The sequence below is a fragment of the Cyanistes caeruleus genome, chromosome 2, assembly GCF_971803275.1.
Source record: "Cyanistes caeruleus chromosome 2, bCyaCae1.hap1.1, whole genome shotgun sequence".
Taxonomy (NCBI): domain Eukaryota; kingdom Metazoa; phylum Chordata; class Aves; order Passeriformes; family Paridae; genus Cyanistes; species Cyanistes caeruleus.
Window position 1 is genome coordinate 105,688,097 of NC_141702.1, and position 24,398 is coordinate 105,712,494.

The window sequence follows — 24,398 nt, forward strand, 5'->3', positions numbered from 1 at the left end:
TTAGAAATACAAGGTCTAGAAACAGAAATGAAGGCAATCCCTGAGCACACATGGACATGAACATGCACATATCTGCTCTACACACCATGTATGAGGTACGGGGGACAATTCAGAAGAATGTTCTCACCTCGCTGGTAACTGCCAGGCAAACTTCACGAAGTCTACAAAGCACGACTTCTGAATGGGACCCAGCCAGCTGTCCGATGCTGGAGAGCGCCTTCTCCTTCAGCTCCCTGAAAGGCAAGTCCCAAAAAGATTGGTTTTTCTCTCCACCCAAGAGCTAGGCAGCACCCTCTGAAATGACCAGGCTGGCAGCTCAGTGGGACCTCAGTGGGAGGTGCTTTTCAAGGAGCACTTCAGGAACTCGTGGAGCACACAGGATTCTGTGGCTGTCAAAAGCACACACAAATCCAAAAGGCAAAGAGAGGGGTTTCAGAGTCTTCATTTGTGGCCATTTTACAAGACAGCCTTTCTGAAACCTCTGGCCCATGAAATCCGTGTTTCACTGCTTCTTAGAAGCTGTGAGACCAAACCAAGCTGCTGTTTCCTGTCACCTCCCTGTTCCTGCCCCTGAGACACAGTCCTATGGGGCTGTTACTGGGGCTTTTTCCTTCTTTACCAGCCCCAGCAGGCAGTTCAGCAGTAGGAGACTGCACTGGCACTCTGGAGCTGACTTTCCACTCTGCAATCCAGGCCTGTCTCTCACCCACTCCACTTCTTTTCCTCCTTGCCCAAAAAAGCAGCAGGATGTCCCAGAAGATTCCACACCTGGGCAAGAACAGCTAAAACTCTGGCAAAGCCCGCTACCTAAAACAACCCCCACAAGAGCAATATGTTATTTAAAAGGTGCAAACAACTCCATCTCCCAGCACCTGCTTTGTGCAGGCCCTCAGCTACAGGCAGGTTTGTGAGGCATCAGGGCTGCAGCACAGGGCTGGTGATCGATCCCACAGGAACCCCTGAGTGTCACCCAGACCCCCCCACACCTCCAGAGGATCTCTGCACCTCACAGGGCACCAAGGAGAAATGGGGAAGAGAAAGCAGAAGAGAAAGGGCAAAGCAAAGGTGACTGCACAAGGAGATGCATTGTGGCAGATTTTTCATGTTTATCCCAGTGTGAGTGGAGTCCTTATCTCCGTGTGAATGAAGCATCCACCAGTGAGTGGGTGCTAACCCAGACATCAAAAAGACAACCAATACCACCCAACATCCAGGTTAGCACCTCTGGGCCTCCTTCTGTCTGTGTCAAATTTTGGGACACGATGTGAGTTATAACCAAGTATCTCAGGCCCATATGAAGCAGTGAGAAGTAAAATTTGAAGGAAAAAGTTAAATTCCAAAAGTGCAAGATTCCTAGAGGATTATATTTCTTTTTCCTTCTCTTCTACCATGAGACCTTCAGAGATAATGACAGGCTGAGGGACTTGAAAGCACAAGTCAGGCCATTTCTCAGGAAGAGGAACTCCCTGGAGCTGCTTCTGGCATTCACAGCAGGAGGTCCCAGGGAGACCCTGTCACCTGCCATTGCTGTCAGCAGTGGGACCAGAGAGAAGAAATCTTACTCAGTCCCACTGGGCCAGTGCTCCAAGGCACCCAAATCTCTACACTCAAAAGTGCTGCCATCCTGCTTCTGCCTTCAGCCAGCAAATCATCTTGTCCCACAGCTTTCTCTCTTCCCTCAAGATTTCCTTTGCAGCTCCATGGAGCAGCAGGCAAAGCGAGCAAACGGCAGGGACCTGCTGCAGCTGGAGCACTGCTGCAGACCAAGGCCAAGAAAAGGCTGCTGTCAAATCTTTATCCTCTCACGGCTCTGCAGTGGTTTCACTGGTGCCCCTTGGCCCTCTGGGCTGTCGGGGCTCAGAGGCACTAGCAAGATCCACTTCTGAGCTACCTTAACGCTAAGAGGGAGACAGAGTGAACGGGGCCTTTCTTACCAGTCATCGCTGCCCAGCAAGGACAATGCCTTGAGCAAGGCCTGCTGTGGGTCACAAGTGGCTGTGTCCTTCTGCCAGTTCCCACGCAGCGGCTCCTCTCGACGCTTGGCACCAGAGGCCGTCTGCGAGGTCACTGTGAGGAGAGGGTCAGCCATGAGCGCTGCAGCCCCGGGCAAGGCACCCCGCCATGGAGCGGCCTGCAGCCCCATCTCCCAGCCAGGCTCCCGTGTGGGACAAAGTGGCACTGGGACAGACACTTCCCTGCTGCCTGGCTCCTTGGGCTGCTTGCTTTCTCCCAGCCCCCCCAGCTGGGCACAGCTCCAGGCTAAAGCTGACAGCTGCCCACACAACGCCAGCTGCCAAGTGCCACAGCTACCACAGGCAGCGGCAGCTTCCTGATGCCGCAGAGCTCCCACTGCCTGCCAGACAGCGCCCACCAGCAGGACTTGCTAGCCCAGGAGGGAACCCCTCAGCTGCCTCTCTTGTCTCAGCGCCCTGATTTCCCCCAGCCCCGACGACAGAGGCACTCTGCAACTCCCTGAGGAAAGACCTGCAGCTGCCTCGCCACAGCACCAAGCCCAGCCTGAACAACCCAGCCCTGCTGGGCCCGGCTGAATCCCCACGGAGCAGCTACCAGGGAGCAGCGATACCTGACCCTTCACTCCTGACAGCGCCTCTCTTCCCATTGCCTTCAAATCTTCTAGACAGCAGACAGCTGACTGCACATACATTGTAGCCTACTGTTGCCCAGGGAGTACTTTATGGATTTTGTTCTTTCCAAGCATCATGAGTCTTTGCCCTTTCAGAGGGACACACTGGCTGTATTTCAAAGATGCTGAAGTGAAATTTCTTTGTCATCAAATGGATGTGTTTGTGAACTCAGCGGTGCCTAAGCCTACACTTGAGGAAAATTGCCACTTCCAGTCTAGACAGTTGATATAAAAGCCTTCCAAATGCAAACTGAGGATAAAAATATGCAAATAGAGCTGCAAATTGTTGCCAGACACATGCTCTTGATAATCAGGTGTCCAGGCTTTGCCTTAATTGAATTTTTTGGTATGGAAAAAAATGTAAAAGGTATGAGAAAAATCAGATGATAAATGCATGTCTTATGAAACCCAATTGTCATCAAAAGCACTGTGCATCCAAAATTTCATGTCATGCTCTCAATAGCTCATTTCCTAATGTGTAGATGAAAACATCAGAGCTGTCTACAATGATGGACTATCAACACTGAACAGAATCTAGATGAACTTCTCTAGACTCTGCAGGGTTTCTGTGCTACCTTGCCTGTTCTCACAAAGTATACCATAACATCAAAAATATTCAGACGGGGGCTAATGTGGATGTCACTGATGTACCCCAGACACTGACATCAGTGATGTCACTGCAGAAGTGTGTGGACATACACATCTAGGTTCACTGTGAATGGAGAGCCACGTCAGGCTACTTCTGGTCAATTCTCAACATGGAAGTAGCACCTCTAGAAAGGAGCATTCCAAGTATCATTCCTAGCTCCTTTCTTCTTATCTCACCCTACCTGGAATGCTAGCACAGGCACTCTACCCACAAGGGAGAGACAAGAGCCACTAGGGACTATCTGCTGGGTATTTACTGCAGGCAGCAAACAGCCTGGGAGCACCAGGCAGCCCCTCCGGGCTGTCACCTGCTACATACGGCCACTGTATTTGGCTGGGGTGACACAGGAGGCACTGCTTGTTCCCTCTTGGCACTGCAGGCTGTGGGATGGCAGCAGTGAGGAGCCACTGGGCACTTCTGGGAGCAGCAGCACGACTGCACCAAGCTGCTGACTGCCACGCAGAGACAGCCCTTGCTGGGATAGCAGGAAAGCTGTCTGCAGAGCCGGACAGCAGCACAGGCAGAGGGATGAGATGGTGAGTGGACAACTGATCGTGGTGGTACTCGTAGGTGCCCAGTGAGCACACCCTGGCACACTGCCCCACAGATCATCCCTGCAGTTACAGCTGCCTCTTGCACCAGTGCTGTGGTTTGGATTATCAGGAGGGGCAAAAGCCAGAGCTTAGGCCTTTACCACTACTTTATTCAGCTCAACTTTCCAATGGATCTCTAAGAACCAACTGCTCCACTACTGCAGAGCTGGACTAACTCAGAAGTACATTTGCTGTTCATTCTCAGGACAGGCTATGGACCCAAGATCCCAGCTGTGCTGGGTGAGGCAGGTGGCAGTTTGTGCCCCTTGGGCAAGGAAAAGCCCGTGTGGGAAAAAGCTGCCTCAGAGCAGGCTTACCTGAGGAGTTGCGTGGGAAGCTGCCAATCCCATGGATGATGGGCATATTGGGCAGTGAGGGCATGTTGTCCTGCTTCCTCAAGACCTTCTTCTTCAAGGCACTACCAGGGTATTTTCTCCGCACACTGGAAGCTGTGCCATCGACAGGCGGTACGCTAAAGCCTGTGGGGAGACCAAAGAGGAGCTTGTAAGTGGAGGCTGCTGCACAGGGTGACGATGGAAAGGGCCAGAAAACTTGCTGGACTCGGGTAACAGCTCTTTGTTATCCCAAAGAACTTCAAGTATAACAGTGGCATGCTAACATGGGACTGTGATCACAGTATCACAGAATCCTACAAGAGTTTGGCTTGGAAGGCACCTCTAAGCACCATCTAGTCCAACCCCTGTGAACATCTTCATCTAGATGAGATTCCTCAGAGCCCCATGTAAATTGGCTTTGAACACCTTCAAGAATGGATCAACAACAGCAGCTTCTGTGAGCCCACCCTTCCAGTGCTTCATCCCCTTCATTATAAAAACATTCCCCCTAGAATCTAACCTGAATCTACCCTCTTCTAGTTTAAAACCAAATTGCAGTGATGCTTCCCCTAAGAAAGAAGGAAAACCCAGTATTGCTTTGCTTTTGTTTTCCTGTTTCTGGCTGGGGAAGTTACCAAATGAAAGTGCAGATAGCCTTGAGTGATGCCCTCGGGCTGAGTGCTGCCTCCTAAGGTCCCTGCTGCCACCCTGGGGGCAGCACACACAGCACTGCAGTCAGAGCCCCTCAGCCAGGATTCAGTCAGGAATGCTCCTTGCTCCTGGGGCTACAACAGAAGCAGTGGCTCAGGGCTTCAGCACAGCTCTACAGTGCCAGCTCCTCAGCAGGCTGTGGCAGGAGAAGGATCTCTGGTGTTTTCATTAGAAGCAGTTGAATTTTGTTTCCTCTCAGTTCCACCATGGCTGAGAAGCATTCTTCTGGACTCCCCTTCCCTGCAGGCTGCTCTCCAGGAGAGAGTCTGAAGCCCCAGTTAACTTTGCAAGACAAAATTTTCTACTCTGAAAGACTTTGGAGATGAAGGTGGGAAGCTGATATTCTGTTACTGAGTCTGTGAAACCTTGGGCATGACTCTTCATGCCTCTGTATTATTTTGGGGGGAAGGGAAAGAACTCCTCTTCAAGCTTCCACTCAGATGCAAGCAGAACAGCCTGACTGCAGCACCGTGCAAAGGGCAAGCAAGTGGTCAAAAAGGACCACAGGTGTAGTCTGCACTTACTTGCTTCCTCTGCATCCCCAGGGTCAGCTGTCTGTGGAGGCAGCTGCAAGGATGTTTCTGTTTGCCTCCTTCTCTTGAGCTCTTTCTCCAACAGCTCCATTTTCTTCCGCTCTAAGTTCTTTTGAGCCAACTTGCACAATGCAGGACGGATCTAGTTGCAAAGGAAATACATCACAGATGTAAGCAGAGACACCCAAACCAGACACAACATCTCATCAGGAGCACAGGATCCATGGAGAGCCACAGTCTTTAATGCAGCTCCATATTCATCCCAAGTGTTTCAGAAGAATGTCTCCCAACCTCATCTTGGCAATTACACACAAGGAGGTGGAAGACTTTAGGGCCACAACCTTACACTGCTCCAACTGCAACCTATGACAGGAAGCCCTGCTTGAAGCACCAAAGTCATACGAGTGCTCCAAGACAGGTGAAGAGCTCACATGACCAGAGAGCAGGCAGTTCAGTTCCTACAGGCCATGGCAGCAGAATAAAAACCATGTGCAATAAATACGCAGCAAGGAGGGGTAATTGCTCTTGCTTAACACTCATGGCCAGGAATGGCAGCTGTTTCTCACTTCCTGGCTTCTGAAGAGCTCAGCTCTGAAGGTCTCTGAAGGACCTCAAGCAAAGGACTCACGTGAAAACAATTTCCAGAAATATTGATATTAATGAGCAGAAAAATTGAGAAAGAGAGGGCTGTGAGATACAGCCAGAAAGGTTACCATGAAAAATCAAACTCTCATTTTATTTTTCAGCCTTGCTTACGCTTAACATTACAATCTTTGCTTCTCTGCTCCTGAGGGTGCAATTTGCACACATTCACAAGTCTGCAGCTTGCTCTGCCATTCAGAACTTCTCTAAAATGACCTTGGCACCTAAAGAATGCTTCTAGCATGACCTTAGCACCATCTCCAAATCAGTCACCTTTTCACCACTAGTAAAAGCCACACAATTGCTCTTTAAAAAGCAAATATATTCCCAGGAGAATCCCCATCCCTCAGGAATGGAAGACTATGATTATCAGTGACATTTGGGGCCAAGCAATAAGGAAAGGAAGTCTGCTCATCCCTGTCTTTAACCCTTACCTTTCCAGAGCTGTCCCTCAGGTCTTCATCACTCATATGACCAGGACTGGTGGGACGATCTGTCCCCTTGGCTTGGCTCAGTGGGAGGCCTGGGAATGGAAAGAAAGGTTGGTGTAAATCTCTGACAGATTTCAAGCCCTCAAAAACACCATGCTGGGCAACAGGCAAGAAAGATTCCAGACAGCAGAGCTCTCATAAGAAATAGCAATTGTGTATGAGAGCAGCAAGGCACATATGCCTAGATATCCTCCCAATGAACGGGCTACTGGCACAAGCAGAGAGAGTCAGGGAAGAGATTTGTCATGGTGAACCTGCCATAGGTGGCTTTGGGCTTGTGCTGTCAGAGGATGACAAACTCAAACCCTGCATAGGCCACTTCCATTTGGAAGCCTCCTTCTCCTCAATTGGAAATTTCACAAGGACTTTCTCTCAGAGGAGGTTTCCCTATTTCTCCCAGTGCAGAACCAGGCAATGTCCATGAATCTCCTTCAGATCTCAAAAGGTTCATCTCAGAAACTGCTGCAAGGAAAGGTTTTCTCCTTTAAGGGCAGGACGAAGGACTGGGAACATTTCCCATTTCATGATAAATGCCTGCTTATTCTCTACTAACTGTGACACTGGAAATGCTGCAGGGAGATGAAGGGCAAGTGCTGGATGGAGAGGAATGTTTCCTTTTCCTGTGCTGCACTTCCAGGGCCCCAAGGTACCATTCCAGCTCAGCCACACAACACTTCACACTGGAGGAATTTTCACTGCACCATCACAGCACACTCCCAGTGATTGGGCTCTTCAGGAGCCCACTGAGCCCAATAAAAAAGTGAAATCAAATTGAAGAATTTTTGAAGAGAATTATTTTTACTCAATCATTCAAAATACGAATTCTGTGTCAAAATTCCAATGGTCATTTGAGGACAGACATGTCCTGTACCTACCTCCTTCTTCAGAGTCGTCATCTTCACTTCTGCTGCCGGATGTGGACCTTGAGAAAATAGAGGACAAAAGAACATATTAAGAGGAAGAAAGAGAAGGGAGGGAATGTGTGTAGCATGAAAGGAGGCAACCCTTCTTAGCATGGTCACTGTGATGAAGGAGGAAATGCAACACAGAAACTAAACAAGATGCAAAGATGATTCATTGTCCTTAAGCTCTCAGTTGCTGGAGTCAGACAGAGCTGGCCAAGCTCTGGCTGAAACACAGCAGTTATTCTTCAACTTGCATCATAACCCCCCAGTTCTGCTGTCTCTCCTTTTGGAGCCAAGTGGCTCCTACAGCCTCTCTGAAGCAGCAAGAGCTGCTGAGCTGAGACACGAGTCTCTATGGAGGGCAGCTGCTTTTGTACTGCTGCAAAGCTTGACTTTGCCTGTTTGTGCCTTACACTGGTGACAGTCTCGTGCTCCATGTGGTCAAAGCACTGCTGTCTCCTGAGAATAATATTACACCTCCTTACTCTTTCAAGAAGAAAAAGACTTTTTCACACACAGCTGCTATGGACAGGATATTGAGATTGCACTTTAAAAGCCCTACAGAAGATTTTCAATTAGAATGAGAGTTCTGTGATTTTTCCTTCGTTATTGTTACCACTCAGATAAGCTTGACAGCTACATTTTCTCACACTTCTCCAAGCCAATATCTTTCCATCAGCTACAGTCCTGTACCTCTTCTCCAGCACCTCGCTCTTTTTGATCTTAAGCCCAGATTGAAATATTAATCATCACTTGGATTATGCAGCTGTACCCAAAAACTTCTCTGGGATCTCATTTCATAGTGGAGGCCCAGGCACAGGGAAGTTGTACCTTAGGTTTACTTTGGGATCCCTTTTCTTCCAAACAGTTGGCAACACACAATGGTCTCCAGAATTTGTGTTACATCTAGAAAGTAATTGCTTCCCAAAGCTAGATTTCATGGCCCTTGTTTCTGAAACTCTCACTCAGTTCTGTGTTGGGGTTTGTCAGTATATTTTGTTTTTAAAAAAAATGTTGTTTTATAAATGCTGGCACATGAACTATGGCACCTAACTTTAAAGAATGAGCACAGGAAATTGAAGACACCTTAACATTTCCAATATTTGTCCAATCATATTCTTGTGGCTGCAGAAGTTGACAGTGAAGGATCACAGTGTTCAAAGATCTGCAGCATCCAGACCCATGCAATACAGTCCCCAAATGACACCACAAACATCACAGAGGGAATCAACAGCCAGGTCCAGAAGAGAACCTGTCTTGAGGAGCTTTTCAGCCCTGCCACCTCTTCCCCACCACCACCTCTGCTCTTGGGCCATATGGTGCTGGGTTTGACATTGGGCTGGATCACCACAGATAGGGCCAAATGCTGAATACACAGAGGTTTGCCTAAATACATGGGAGAGCTGACTGTGCAAAATAACCTCACGAGATGGGAAGAGCGAGGTGAACAGCACACTGGAGCAGCAGACACCCTGGCTTACCTCATCTCCTGGGACTCTTGCACATCCAGCTGCAGAGAGCTTTGCAGAGACCCTGCAGCACTGCCAACATCGGGACTTACTGCCCTGCGTATCGGGGGGATCAAAGGCAGTCCCAGTGATTCCTTCTTCTTATCCCCTTCAGTGGGATACAGCAAGGAAGCCTGCAAAGAGCAGAACACAGTGTTCACATCAAGTATCCAGTCTTGTCCCCCTCAAGACATGCCTCAAGACATTTAGCCATGTTCTTCACTGGAACCTGGCAGGAGAACAGAAATCAGACTGATGGAGCAGCTTGGGCCAGGATTGGGAATGCAAAGGGAAGTGCTGAGGGAGAACCCAGAAACCCTTCAAAGTCCTCTCCTGCTATTGTTACACACTGAAAATGTGAAGTCTGCACCACACACCCATTGCAAAGACATCCTGAAGCTCAGTGTCCAGCTGAGCTCTTCCTTGGCTCAGCTGCTTCCCTGGGCTCACTTCACAGGGAAAGCTCACCAAGCTCTGCCGGCAGCACATCAACTGAAAATCTCCCACACAGGACATAGCTTGGTCTCCTTACCTTACAACTTTTTCCCTTTGACTTCAGCTCCTCTCTTTCTCTGGTGTCTTCCTCATAGCCACTGCCATTTTTCCCACTCTCCTTCTCAACGCTGCACATTTCTCTTCTGTTGGAAGACTGAGAGGTTTTCCGGATGGGAGGCAACGGAGCAGAGGGAAGGAGCATAGAAGGAGATAGCCGGAAAGATTCAGAAAAAATGAACCTAGTCAGCCCTGCAAAGAAGAAACAAAAAATGTAACTGAGGCGGCAAAGCAAATCTAAAGCATCTGAAGCTCCATATTTTGTGGGAGAGACTTCCTGAAAACTTCTAAATAGCTGCACAAGTTGACATTTCCAGGCATGAAGACCCTTGAAGCACTCCAGAGGAAAAGTCCTGTCCCGCTTGCACAGAGCTACCACAGGAACAGCCTGGCCTCTGGGCTGGCCTGGGACAGCAGGGAGCCCAGAGCCCTGGGCTTTGCAGCCATGGCTCAGCTGCACATGCAGCCTCCTGCTCCTGTCCCTGCCCCACAGCTGAGCAGCCCTACAGCTGCACGGGGCACTGGCAGCAGCACAGCTCATAGCAGGGGGCACATGCAGGGCAGAACTGTTCCCTGGGGATGTGCACAGGCTCTCTAGGCTGGCACAAGACCCTTCCTCCTGCCAGAGAGCAGCCCAGCTCCCACCTTACCTCATGGCTGAGGCATGCTCAAAAGGGAAGAAGTGAGTTAGGTGAACTCCCACCTTTACAATCAATCTATCTAATGCATGAACCATCCAGGGGGTTTTGAATTATTCCGAAGATTGCTTTGTTTTTTATTTTTTATGAAACTAGCATCACTAGAATTTCTCTGAACTGTATAGAGCTGGCAAGCCAGGAGACACAGCTTCTGCTACTTTGCTTATGTGTTGCTCATTGCCCATCCACTACTTTGGGAACTCTTTCCTTCCTCCAAAGAGTTGCCAGACACAGTGGTCTCCAGAATTTGACAACTACACCTAGGAAGTCATTGCTTTCCAAAGCTCATTTTCATGGCTTTTGTTTCTGTAACTCCCACTCAGTTCAGGGTGGGGATTTGTTGGTTGCTTTTATTTCTCTTCACAACTAAGGAAGTGCTGGCACATGAACAATGGCACCCCATGTTGGAAGTGAATGAACCTTTGTACTCCCCTTCACATGTCCTCAGTGTTCAAGGAGCCCAAATATGTAAGGGAAAATTTGGTTTTCCAACATTGCAATTTGCTCTGATTCCCTGCCCCTGGGGTTTATTCCCTGCTTTCTTTCCTGCAGAGACACCAAATACCAACACAAAGATCACCTGCAATAAAACATTTCTGATCATGGCAGTTAAAAACCATTAAGAATTTCCTAAATGCAAACAGCAGAGTGTAGAGCATAAAAAGAAGACACAGATAAAATCTGTGTTTCTTTATCCCAGTACAATGGTGACATCATTTACAAAAGAGCATCTGACAACCTTTGATGAGATAGGTAATTTCTAGGCCAGAATCAATCCAGCAAAAATGTCACCTGAGCAATACTGAGCAGCAATTCTCCTCAACTGCATTCAGCATTGCAGCTGCATATCAGCAATTAAGGAGTCTTTCCAAAGGGGCTGTACCCAGGATTTGGCAGAACAAACCCTGAGCAAAGGGACCAGGACATCTGATCCCTTTTCCTGCAGCAGCAAAATTATGTCTTCAAGTCTCATCTCTCCTATCAGTAAATGCCCAGAGATGAAAAAGGAACAACAACTGACTTTCATTGAGGCTTTCAACTTGAAAGCATTGGCTGACACAGATGCACCAGAGACTGCATTTTGTCTGGCACAATTCTGCCTGTCAGGGATCAGGCAAGGCAGGCAGGGAGGGACAAGGCAGAAGGCATCTCCTCCTGCAGCCTCAGCCTGCAGCACTGACCCAGGCAGAGAGAGTCAGGGAAGAGATTTGTCATGGTGAACCTGCCATAGGTGGCTTTGGGCTTGTGCTGTCAGAGGATGACAAACTCAGACCCTGCATAGGCTGCATCCATTCGGAAACCTCCTTCTCCTAAATCGGAAATTTCACAAGGACATTCCCTCAGAGGAGGTTTCTCTATTTCTCCCAGTGCAGAACCAGACAATGTTCATGGATCTCCTTCAGATCTCAAAGGGTTCATCTCAGAAACTGCTGCAAGGAAAGGTTTTCTTCTTCAAGGGCAGGACGAAGGACTGGGAACATTTCCCATTTCATGATAAATGCCTGCTTATTCTCTACTAACTGTGACACTGGAAAGGCTGCAGGGAGATGAAGGGCAAGTGCTGGATGGAGAGGAATGTTTCCTTTTCCTGTGCTGCACTTCCAGGGCCCCAAGGTACCACTCCAGCTCAGCCACACAACACTTCACACTGGAGGAATTTTCACTGCACGACCACAGCACACTCCCAGTGATTGGGCTCTTCAGGAGTCCACTGAGCATATCAATGCATTGATATCAATTTGAAGAATTTTTGAAGAGAATTATTTTTAACCAACCATTCAAAATACAAATTCTGTGTCAAAATTCCAATGGTCATTTGACGACAGACATGCCCTGTACCAACCTCCTTCTTCAGAGTCATCATCTTCGCTTCTGCTGCTGGGTGTGGACCTTGAGGAAATGGAAGACAAAAGAACAGATGAGGAGGAAGAAAGAGAAGGGAGGGAATGTGTGAAGCATGAAAGGAAGCAAACCTTCTTAGCATGGTCACTGTGATGAAGGAGGAAATGCAACACAGAAACTAAACAAGATGCAAAGCTGATTCATTGTCCTTAAGCTCTCAGTTGCTGGAGTCAGACAGAGCTGGCCAAGCTCTGTCTGAAACACAGCAGTCATTCTTCAACTTGCATCATAACCCCACAATTCTGCTGTCTCTCCTTTTGGAGCCAAGTGGCTCCTACAGCCTCTCTGAAGCAGCAAGAGCTGCTGAGCTGAGACACGAGTCTCTATGGAGGGCAGCTGCTTTTGTACTGCTGCAAAGCTTGACTTTGCCTGCTTGTGCCTTACACTGGTGACAGACTCGTGCTCCATGTGGTCAGAGCACTGCTGTCTCCTGAGAATAATATTACATCTCCTTGATCTTTCCAGAAAAACTAGGCTTTTTCACACACAGCGGCTATGGACAGGATATTTACACTGCACTTTAAAAGCCTTATAGAAGATTTTCAATGTGAGTGATACTTCTGAGACTCCTTCTTTATCGTTATCACTCAGTCAAGCATGACAGCTACATTTTCTCACACATCTCCAAGCTAATATCTTTCCATCAGCTACAGTCCTATACCTCTTCTCCAGCACCTTGCTCTTTTTGATCTTAAGCCCAGACTGAAATATTAAACATCACATGGGTTATGCAGCTCTATCTCATAACATCTCTGGGAACTCATTTCTAAGTGGAGGCCCATGCACAAAACAGATGGCAACACATAATGGTATCCAGAATTTGACAGTTACATCTAGGAAGTAATTGCTTCCCAAAGCTAGTTTTCATCACCCTTGTTTCCGTAACCCCCACTTAGTTCTGCGTTGGGTGTTGTCAGTATATTTTTCTTCTCAAAATATAAGTGCTGGCAAATAAACTACAGCACATGACTATAAAAGTACAAGAATCAGAACAGGAATTTGCATACACCTCCATATTTGCCAATATTTGTCCAATCATATTCTTGTGGCTGCAGAAGTTGACAGTGAAGGGTCACAGTACTCAAAGATCTGCAGCATCCAGACCCATGCAATACAGTTCCCAAATGACACCACAAACATCACAGAGGGAATCAACAGCCAGGTCCAGAAGAGAACCTGTCTTGAGGAGCTTTTCAGCCCTGCCTCCTCTTCCCCACCACCACCTCTGCTCTTGGGCCATATGGTGCTGGGTTTGACATTGGGCTGGATCACCACAGGTAGGGCCAAATGCTGAATACACAGAGGTTTGCCTAAATACATGGGAGAGCTGACTGTGCAAAATAACCTCACGAGATGGGAAGAGCGAGGTGAACAGCACACTGGAGCAGCAGACACCTTGGCTTACCTCATCTCCTGGGACTCTTGCACATCCAGCTGCAGAGAGCTTTGCAGAGACCCTGCAGCACTGCCAACATCGGGACTTACTGCCCTGCGTATCGGGGGGATCAAAGGCAGTCCCAGTGATTCCTTCTTCTTATCCCCTTCAGTGGGATACAGCAAGGAAGCCTGCAAAGAGTAGAGTACAATGCTCACATCAAGCATCCAGTCTTGTCCCCTTCAAGACATGCCTCAAGACATTTAGCCATGTTCTTCACTGGGACCTGGCAAAAGAACAGAAATCAGACTGATGGAGCAGCTTGGCCCAGGATTGGGAATGCAAAGGGAAGTGCTGAGGGAGGACCCAGAAACCCTTCAAAGTCCTCTCCTGCTATTGTTACACACTGAAAATGTGAAGTCTGCACCACACACCCATTGCAAAGACATCCTGAAGCTCAGTGTCAAGCTGAGCTCTTCCTTGGCTCAGCTGCTTCCCTGGACTCACTTCACAGGGAAAGCTCTCCAAGCTCTGTCGGCAGCACATCGACTGAAAATCTCCCACACAGGACATAGCTTGGTCTCCTTACCTTACACCTTTTTCCCTTTGACTTCAGCTCCTCTCTTTCTCTGGTGTCTTCCTCATAGCCACTGCCATTTTTCCCACTCTCCTTCTCAACGCTGCACATTTCTCTTCTGTTGGAAGACTGAGAGGTTTTCCAGCTGGGAGGAAACAGAGCGGAGGCAAGGAGCATAGAAGGAGATCGCCGGAAAGATTTGGAAAAAATGAACCTAGTCAGCCCTGCAAAGAAGAAACAAAAAAAAAATGTAAATGAGGTGGCAAAGCAAATCTAAAGCATCTGAAGCTCCATATTTTGTGGGAGAGACTTCTTGAAAACTCCTAAATAGCTGCACAAGTTGACATTTCCAGGCATGAAGACCCTTGAAGCACTCCAGAGGAAAAGTCCTGTCCCGCTTGCACAGAGCTCCCACAGGAACAGCCTGGCCTCTGGGCTGGCCTGGGACAGCAGGGAGCCCAGAGCCCTGGGCTTTGCAGCCATGGCTCAGCTGCACATGCAGCCTCCTGCTCCTGTCCCTGCCCCACAGCTGAGCAGCCCTACAGCTGCACAGGGCACTGGCAGCAGCACAGCTCATTGCAGGGGGCACATGCAGGGCAGAACTGTTCCCTGGGGATGTGCACAGGCTCTCTAGGCTGGCACAAGACCCTTCTTCCTGCCAGAGAGCAGCCCAGCTCCCACCTTACCTCATGGCTGAGGCATGCTCAAAAGGGAAGAAGTGAGTTAGGTGAACTCCCACCTTTACAATCAATCCATCTAATGCATGAGCCATCCAGGGGGGTTTTGAATTATTCCCATGATCGCTTTGTTTTTTATTTTTCATGAAACTAGCATCACTAGAATTCCTCTGAACTGTATAGAGCTGGCAAGCCAGGAGACACAGCTTCAGCTACTTTGCTTATGTGTTGCTCACTGCCCATCCACTACTTTTGGACCTCTTTCCTTCCTCCAAAGAGATGCCAGACACAGTGGTCTCCAGAATTTGACAACTACACCTAGGAAGTCATTGCTTTCCAAAGCTCATTTTCATGGCTTTTGTTTCTGTAACTCCCACTCAGTTCAGGGTGGGGTTTTGTTGGTTGCTTTTATTTCTCTTCACAACTAAGGAAGTGCTGGCACCTGAACAGTGGTACCCCATGTTAGAAGTGAATGAACCTTTGTACTCCCCTTCACATGTCCTCAGTGTTCAAGGAGCCCAAATATGTAAGGGAAAATTTGGTTTTCCAACATTGCAATTTGCTCTGATTCCCTGCCCCTGGGGTTTATTCCCTGCTTTCTTTCCTGCCAAATACCAACACAAAGATCACCTGCAACAAAACATTTCTGATCATGGCAGTTAAAAACCATTAAGAATTTCCTAAATGCAAACAGCAGAGTGTAGAGCATAAATAGAAGACAGGGATAAAATCTGTGTTTCTTTATCCCAGTACAATGGTGACGTCATTTACAAAAGAGCATCTGGCAACCTTTGATGAGGTAGGTAATTTCTAGGCCAGAATCAATCCAGCAAAAATGTCACCTGAGCAATACTGAGCAGTAATTCTCCCCAACTCCATTCAGCATTGCAGCTGCATATCAGCAATTAAGGAGTCTTTCCAAAGGGGCTGTAGCCAGGATTTGGCAGAACAAACCCTGAGCAAAGGGACCAGGACATCTGATCCCTTTTCCTGCAGCAGAAAAATTATGTCTTCAAGTCTCATCTCTCCTATCAGTAAATGCCCAGAGATGGCAAAGGAACAACAACAGACTTTCATTGAGGCTTTCACCTTGAAAGCATTGGCTGACACAGACGCACCAGAGACTGCATTTTGTCTGGCACAATTCTACTTGTCAGGGATCAGGCAAGGCAGGCAGGGAGGGACAAGGCAGAAGGCATCTCCTCCTGCAGCCTCAGCCTGCAGCACTGACCCAGGCAGAGAGAGTCGGGGAAGAGATTTGTCATGGTGAACCTGCCATAGGTGGCTTTGGGCTTGTGCTGTCAGAGGATGACAAACTCAGACCCTGCATAGGCTGCATCCATTTGGAAACCTCCTTCTCCTAAATCGGAAATTTCACAAGGACTTTCCCTCAGAGGAGGTTTCTCTATTTCTCCCAGTGCAGAACCAGGCAATGTCCATGAATCTCCTTCAGATCTCAAAGGGTTCATCTCAGAAACTGCTGCAAGGAAAGGTTTTCTCCTTCAAGGGCAGGACGTAGGACTGGGAACATTTCCCATTTCATGCTCAATGCCTGCTCATTTTCTACTAACTGTGACTCTGGAAATGCTGCAGAGAGATAAAGGGCAAGTGCTAGGTGGAGTAGATTGTTTCTTTTTCCTGCACTGCATTTCCAGGGCCCAAAGGTACCACTCCAGCTCCTGCCATTCAACACTTCACACTGGCGGCCTATTCACTGCACCACCAGAGCACGCTCCCAGTAACTGGACTCTCCAGGAGCCCACTGGGCCCATCAAGGTATTGAAATGAAGTCAAATAAATTTTAAAATTAATTATTTTCAACCAAGCTTTCAAAATGTCACCTCTGAGTCAAAATTCCAATGGTCATTTGAGGACAGACATGTCCTGTACCTACCTCCTTCTTCAGAGTTGTCATCTTCGCTTCTCCTGGTGGATCTGGGCCTTGAGAAAATGGAAGACAAAAGAACAGATGAGGAGGAAGAAAGAGAAGGGAGGGAATGTGTGAAGCATGAAAGGAAGCAAACCTTCTTAGCATGGTCACTGTGATGAAGGAGGAAATGCAACACAGAAACTAAACAAGTTGCAAAGATGATTCATTGTCCTTAAGCTCTCAGTTGCTGGAGTCAGACAGAGCTGGCCAAGCTCTGGCTGAAACACAGCAGTCATTCTTCAACTTGCATCATAACCCCCCAATTCTGCTGTCTCTCCTTTTGGAGCCAAGTGGCTCCTACAGCCTCTCTGAAGCAGCAAGAGCTGCTGAGCTGAGCCATGAGTCTCTATGGAGGGCAGCTCCTTTTGTACTGCTGCAAAGCTTGACTTTGCCTGCTTGTGCCTTACACTGGTGACAGTCTCATGCTCCATGTGGTCAGAGCACTGCTGTCTCCTGAGAATGATGTTACACCTCGTTGCTCTTTCAAGAAGAAAAAGGCTATTTCACACACAGCTGCTATGGAAGGATATTCAGACTGCACTTTAAAGGCCCTACAGAAGATTTTCAATGTGAGTGATAGTTCTGTGACTCCTTCTTTATTGTTATCACTCAGACAAGCGTGACAGCTACATTTTCTCACACTTCTCCAAGCCAATATTTTGCCATCAGGTACAGTCCTATAACTCTTCTCCAGCACCTTCTTCTTTTTGATCTTAAACCCAGATCTAAATACTAAATGTTGATTAGATTATACATCTATATCCCAAAACATCACTGGAATCTCATTTCATAGTGGTGGTCCAGGCACAGAGAAATTGCACCTTAGGTTTATTTTGGGATCCCTTTTCTTCAAAACAGTTGGGACACACAGTGCTCCCCAGAATCTGACAATTAATCTAGCAAGTAATCGCTTCCCAAAGCTATTTTTCATGGCCCTTGTTTCTGTAACCCCCACTTAGTTCTGCGTTGGGGTTTGTCAGTATATTTTTAAAAAAAGAATTTTATTGTTTTATAAGTGTTGGCACATGAACTATGGCACCTGACTATAAAACAATGAGCACTTGAATTTGCAGACAGCTTAACAATTTCCAATATTTGTCCAGTCATATTCTTGTGGCTGCAGAAGTTGACAGTGAAGGATCACAGTGTTCAAAGATCTGCAGCATCCAGACCCATGCAATACAGTTCCCAAATGACACCACAAACATTACAGAGGGAATCAACAGCCAGGTCCAGAAGAGGACCTGTCTTGAGGAGCTTTTCAGCCCTGCCTCCTCTTCCCCACCACCACCTCTGCTCTTGGGCCATATGGTGCTGGGTTTGACATTGGGCTGGATCACCACAGATAGGGCCAAATGCTGAATACACAGAGGTTTGCCTAAATACATGGGAGAGCTGACTGTGCAAAATAACCTCACGAGATGGGAAGAGCGAGGTGAACAGCACACTGGAGCAGCAGACACCTTGGCTTACCTCATCTCCTGGGACTCTTGCACATCCAGCTGCAGAGAGCTTTGCAGAGACCCTGCAGCACTGCCAACATCGGGACTTACTGCCCTGCGTATCGGGGGGATCAAAGGCAGTCCCAGTGATTCCTTCTTCTTATCCCCTTCAGTGGGATACAGCAAGGAAGCCTGCAAAGAGTAGAACACAGTGTTCACATCAAGTATCCAGTCTTGTCCCCCTCAAGACATGCCTCAAGACATTTAGCCATGTTCTTCACTGGGGCCTGGCAGGAGAAAAGAAATCAGACTGATGGAGTAGCTTGGCCCAGGATTGGGAATGCAAAGGGAAGTGCGGAGGGAGAACCCAGAAACCCTTCAAAGTCCTCTCCTGCTATTGTTACACACTGAAAATGTGAAGTCTGCACCACACACCCATTGCAAAGACATCCTGAAGCTCAGTGTCCAGCTGAGCTCTTCCTTGGCTCAGCTGCTTCCCTGGGCTCACTTCACAGGGAAAGCTCTCCAAGCTCTGTTGGCAGCACATCGACTGAAAATCTCCCACACAGGACATAGCTTGGTCTCCTTACCTTACAATTTTTTCCTTTTGACCTCATCTCCTCTCTTTCTCTAGTGTCATCATCGTAGTTGGTGCCATTTTTCCCACTCTCCTTCTCAACTCTGCACATTTCTCTTCTGTTGGAAGACTGAGAGGTTTTCCAGCTGGGAGGAAATAGAGCAGAGGCAAGGAGCATAGAAGGAGATCGCCGGAAAGATTTGGAAAAAATGAACCTAGTCAGCCCTGCAAAGAAGAAACAAAAAAAAAATGTAAATGAGGTGGCAAAGCAAGTCTAAAGCATCTGAAGCTCCATATTTTGTGGGAGAGACTTCCTGAAAACTTCTAAATAGCTGCACAAGTTGACATTTCCAGGCATGAAGACCCTTGAAGCACTCCAGAGGAAAAGCCCTGTCCCGCTTGCACAGAGCTCCCACAGGAACAGCCTGGCCTCTGGGCTGGCCTGGGACAGCAGGGAGCCCAGAGCCCTGGGCTTTGCAGCCATGGCTCAGCTGCACATGCAGCCTCCTGCTCCTGTCCCTGCCCCACAGCTGAGCAGCCCTACAGCTGCACGGGGCACTGGCAGCAGCACAGCTCATTGCAGGGGGCACATGCAGGGCAGAACTGTTCCCTGGGGATGTGCACAGGCTCTCTAGGCTGGCACAAGACCCTTCCTCCTGCCAGAGAGTGGCCCAGCTCCCACCTTACCACACGGCTGAGGCATGCTCAAATGAGAAGAAGTGAGTTAGGTGAACTCCCACCTTTACAATCAATCCATCTAATGCATGAGCCATCCAGGAGGTTTTTGAATTATTCCCATGATCGCTTTGTTTTTTATTTTTTATGAAACTAGCATCACTAGAATTCCTCTGAACTGTATAGAGCTGGCAAGCCAGGAGACACAGCTTCTACTACTTTGCTTATGTGTTGCTCATTGCCCATCCACTACTTTGGGACCTCTTTCCTTCCTCCAAAGAGTTGCCAGACACAGTGGTCTCCAGAATTTGACAACTACACCTAAGAAGTAATTGCTTTCCAAAGCTCGTTTTCATGGCTTTTGTTTCTGTAACTCCCACTCAGTTCAGGTGGGGAGTTGTTGGTTGCTTTTATTTCTCTTCACAACTAAGGAGGTGCTGGCACATGAACAATGGCACCCCATGTTAGAAGTGAATGAACCTTTGTACTCCCCTTCACATGTCCTCAGTGTTCAAGGAGCCCAAATATGTAAGGGAAAATTTGGTTTTCCAACATTGCAATTTGCTCTGATTCCCTGCCCCTGGGGTTTATTCCCTGCTTTCTTTCCTGCAGAGACACCAAATACCAACACAAAGATCACCTGCAATAAAACATTTCTGATCATGGCAGTTAAAAACCATTAAGAATTTCCTAAATGCAAACAGCAGAGTGTAGAGCATAAAAAGAAGACACAGATAAAATCTGTGTTTCTTTATCCCAGTACAATGGTGACATCATTTACAAAAGAGCATCTGGCAACCTTTGATGAGGTAGGTAATTTCTAGGCCAGAATTAATCCAGCAAAAATGTCACCTGAACAATACTGAGCAGTAATTCTCCCCAACTCCATTCAGCATTGCAGCTGCATATCAGCAATTAAGGAGTCTTTCCAAAGGGGCTGTACGCAGGATTTGGCAGAACAAACCCTGAGCAAAGGGACCAGGACATCTGATCCCTTTTCCTGCAGCAGAAAAATTATGTCTTCAAGTCTCATCTCTCCTATCAGTAAATGCCCAGAGATGGCAAAGGAACAACAACAGACTTTCATTGAGGCTTTCACCTTGAAAGCATTGGCTGACACAGATGCACCAGAGACTGCATTTTGTCTGGCACAATTCTGCCTGTCAGGGATCAGGCAAGGCAGGCAGGGAGGGACAAGGCAGAAGGCATCTCCTCCTGCAGCCTCAGCCTGCAGCACTGACCCAGGCAGAGAGAGTCGGGGAAGAGATTTGTCATGGTGAACCTGCCATAGGTGGCTTTGGGCTTGTGCTCTCAGAGGATGACAAACTCAGACCCTGCATAGGCTGCATCCATTCGGAAACCTCCTTCTCCTCAATTGGAAATTTCACAAGGACTTTCCCTCAGAGGAGGTTTCTCTATTTCTCCCAGGGCAGAACCAGGCAATGTCCATGGATCTCCTTCAGATCTCAAAGGGTTCAGCCCAGAAAGTGCCCCAAGGAAATGTTTTCTCCTTCAAGGGCAGGACGAAGGACTGGGAACATTTCCATTTCATGCTCAATGCCTGCTTATTCTCTACGAATTATGAGACTAGAATGGCTTCAGAGAAATAAAGGGCAAGTGGTGGATGGAGTAGAATCTTTCCTTTTCCTGCACTAGATTTCCAGGTCCCAAAGGCACCACTCCAGCTCCAGCCACTCAGCACTTCACACTGGAGGATATTTCACTGCACCACCAGAGCACACTCTCAGTAACTGGACTCTCCAGGAGACCACTGGGCCCATCAAGGTATTGAAATGAAGTCAAATAAATTTTAAAATTAATTATTTTCAACCAAGCTTTCAAAATGTCACCTCTGAGTCAAAATTCCAATGGTCATTTGATGACAGACATGCCCTGTACCTACCTCCTTCTTCAGAGTTGTCATCTTCGCTTCTCCTGGTGGATCTGGGCCTTGAGAAAATGGAAGACAAAAGAACAGATGAGGAGGAAGAAAGAGAAAGGAGGGAATGTGTGAAGCATGAAAGGAAGCAACCCTTCTTAGCTTTGTCACTCTGATGAAGGAGGAAATGCAACACAGAAACTAAACAAGATGCAAAGCTGATTCATTGTCCTTAAGCTCTCAGATGCTGGAGTCAGACAGAGCTGGCCAAGCTCTGGCTGAAACACAGCAGTCATTCTTCAACTTGCAACATAACCCCCCAGTTCTGCTGTCTCTCCTTTTGGAGCCAAGTGGCTCCTACAGCCTCTCTGAAGCAGCAAGAGCTGCTGAGCTGAGACACAAGGCTCTATGGAGGGCAGCTGCTTTTGTACTGCTGCAAAGCTTGACTTTGCCTGTTTGTGCCTTACACTGGTTACAGTCTCATGCTCCATGTGGTCAGAGCACTGCTGTCTCCTGAGAATGATGTTACACCTCGTTGCTCTTTCAAGAAGAAAAAGGCTATTTCACACACAGCTGTTAGAGAAGGATATTCAGATTGCACTTTAAAAGCTCTACAGAAGATTTTCAATTAGAATGATACTTCTGAGACTCCTTCTTTATCATTATCACTCAGACAAGCATGACAGCTACATTTTCTCACACTTCTCCAAGCCAATATTTTGCCATCAGGTACAGTCCTATACCTCTTCTCCAGCACCTTGCTCTTTTTGATCTGAAGCCCAGACTGAAATACTAAATGTTGATCAGATTATACATCTATTCCCCAAAACATCACTGGAATCACATTTCATAGTGGTGGTCCAGGTACAGAGAAATTGCACCTTAGGTTTACTTTGGGATCTCTTTTCTTTCAAACAGTTGGGAACACACAATGATCTCCAGAATTTGACAATTACATCTAGCAAGTAATTACTTCCCAAAGATATTTTTCATAGCCCTTGTTTCTGTAACACCCACTCAGTTCTGTGTTGGGGTTTGTCAGTATATTTTTAAAAAAAGAATTTTATTGTTTTCTAAATGCTGGCACATGAACTATGGTGCCTGACTTTAGAGAATGAGCACCGGAATTTGCAGACAGCTTAACAATTGCCAATATTTGTCCAGTCATATTCTTGTGGCTGCAGAAGTTGACAGTGAAGGATCACAGCATTTAAAGATCTGCAGCATCCAGACCCATGCAATACAGTTCCCAAATGACACCACAAACATTACAGAGGGAATCAACAGCCAGGTCCAGAAGAGGACCTGTCTTGAGGTGCTTTTCAGCCCTGCCTCCTCTTCCCCACCACCACCTCTGCTCTTGGGCCATATGGTGGTGGGTTTGACATTGGGCTGGATCACCACAGATAGGGCCAAATGCTGAATACACAGAGGTTTGCCTAAATACATGGGAGAGCTGACTGTGCAAAATAACCTCACGAGATGGGAAGAGCGAGGTGAACAGCACACTGGAGCAGCAGACACCTTGGCTTACCTCATCTCCTGGGACTCTTGCACATCCAGCTGCAGAGAGCTTTGCAGAGACCCTGCAGCACTGCTAACATCGGGACTTACTGCCCTGCGTATCGGGGGGATCAAAGGCAGTCCCAGTGATTCCTTCTTCTTATCCCCTTCAGTGGGATACAGCAAGGAAGCCTGCAAAGAGTAGAGTACAATGCTCACATCAAGCATCCAGTCTTGTCCCCTTCAAGACATGCCTCAAGACATTTAGTGACATTCTCCTCTGGGACCTGGCAGAAAAAAACCAGACTGATAGAGCAGCTTGCCCCAGCATGGCGAATGGTTTTGTAGGAAAGGGAGGTGGTGAGGGAGAGATCATGTCACACATTTTCCACTTCTCCCCTCATGCTCACATATGTACAAGTCTGGCTACATTCCCAGCTGGCATCCACATGTTTGACATCAAGATGTGCTCCAGTAACAGTGCCTCCACTGGACTTCTGGATGTATAGGTAAGTGCTTAGATCCAAATTCTCTCCCTGCCCCTAAAGCACCTAACAACCACTGATCTTCAGCCACGTCCCCACAAAGCCATTCTACAGGATGGCAAAACCTGCTTTTCCCAAGCCCATCATGCCTTCTGATGTTACCCTTCCCTCCTACATACAGTTCCCCAGCAGCCTTTGAGGCCAGATGCAGCTGAGCTCTCAGGATGCTCAGAGCTCTCCAGCTCCCACACATCCAGCACCTCAGGCTCACTGGCATTTAGGAAGTTCAGCAGAGCTCTCTGATCTGCGGCTCTCTGGAAGGTCTCTGCCTGCCCAAGTTGTCCAGAGTGCACATGCCATGACCAGGAAGGGGGGTGGAGGAAGCAGGGACAGATGCACACCCTTCCTTAGTATCTCATCATTTCTGGCACAGCTAAAAAGCCAAATCAGGACCTGTTCAATCTTCAGTAAAAACATCAGTTCCTGTCAGGGATACACGGGGCCCTTTCTCAGCAAGGCTGAGACCAAGTACCCAAGCCTTTGACTGGACATTCAGTCTGCCAAAGCTGTTGTCCATCTGCCTCCTCCTGCACCCCATGGCAAACCCAAAACAACTGCAGCTCCTGGCCCTGCTGCAAAGCTAATGGTGTGGCTGGGCTCTGGGCTGCTCTCCCCATGGCCACCTCCCACCCCTTCCCTATGGACAAAGCCACGCCAGAGCACACAGCTGCCCAGAAGCTGATGAAGTCTAGAAACAACATCACAGACAACTGTGCAGAAGGCCATGGCTGTACAGCTCCAAAGCTGAGACAACCTGGAACTGACTGTGCAGGACTGCCTGTTCCAGCAAACATCCCAACCAGACTCAGCTGAGACAAAACACCACCCAGACATAGAGATGCTTCACAGATACTCATAGGTTACTAAATGTAGAAGGATTGCTTGGCCAGAGTGGACAACTTTACATGCTCTGACTGCTTCTGGGTGTTCTCTCAGCCACAAGACAGAGGAGGGACCACGGCATAGCCCAGAAACCCTTCAAAGGCCTCTCCTGCTCTTGATAGCTGCTGAGGACATGAAGTCTGCACAATACACCCATTGTGAAAACAGCCTGA

General features: G+C 47.9%; 2 protein-coding genes across 4 annotated transcripts in view; one reads left to right on the forward strand and one right to left on the reverse strand.

Annotated features, from left to right (window-relative positions):
* LOC111943553 (uncharacterized) overlaps window positions 1–24,398 on the reverse strand; it is a 101,578-nt gene that overhangs the window by 64,738 nt on the left and 12,442 nt on the right. For both annotated transcript variants that reach the window (XM_086878894.1, XM_086878892.1), the window contains exons 6-21: window positions 22,830–22,990; window positions 21,320–21,366; window positions 18,755–18,966; window positions 18,196–18,356; window positions 16,687–16,733; window positions 14,128–14,339; window positions 13,569–13,729; window positions 12,105–12,151; window positions 9,544–9,755; window positions 8,985–9,145; window positions 7,474–7,520; window positions 6,542–6,630; window positions 5,457–5,607; window positions 4,204–4,365; window positions 1,935–2,067; window positions 128–233 (exon numbers count right to left, since the gene is read on the reverse strand). In XM_086878894.1, coding sequence (XP_086735020.1) covers window positions 128–233; window positions 1,935–2,067; window positions 4,204–4,365; window positions 5,457–5,607; window positions 6,542–6,630; window positions 7,474–7,520; window positions 8,985–9,145; window positions 9,544–9,755; window positions 12,105–12,151; window positions 13,569–13,729; window positions 14,128–14,339; window positions 16,687–16,733; window positions 18,196–18,356; window positions 18,755–18,966; window positions 21,320–21,366; window positions 22,830–22,990 — 2,109 coding nt within the window. The remainder of the gene's footprint in view (window positions 1–127; window positions 234–1,934; window positions 2,068–4,203; window positions 4,366–5,456; window positions 5,608–6,541; window positions 6,631–7,473; window positions 7,521–8,984; window positions 9,146–9,543; window positions 9,756–12,104; window positions 12,152–13,568; window positions 13,730–14,127; window positions 14,340–16,686; window positions 16,734–18,195; window positions 18,357–18,754; window positions 18,967–21,319; window positions 21,367–22,829; window positions 22,991–24,398) is intronic.
* The window catches only part of LOC111942001 (uncharacterized), a 235,442-nt gene that overhangs the window by 61,520 nt on the left and 149,524 nt on the right, over window positions 1–24,398 (forward strand). The gene's annotated exons all lie outside the window — the stretch shown is intronic.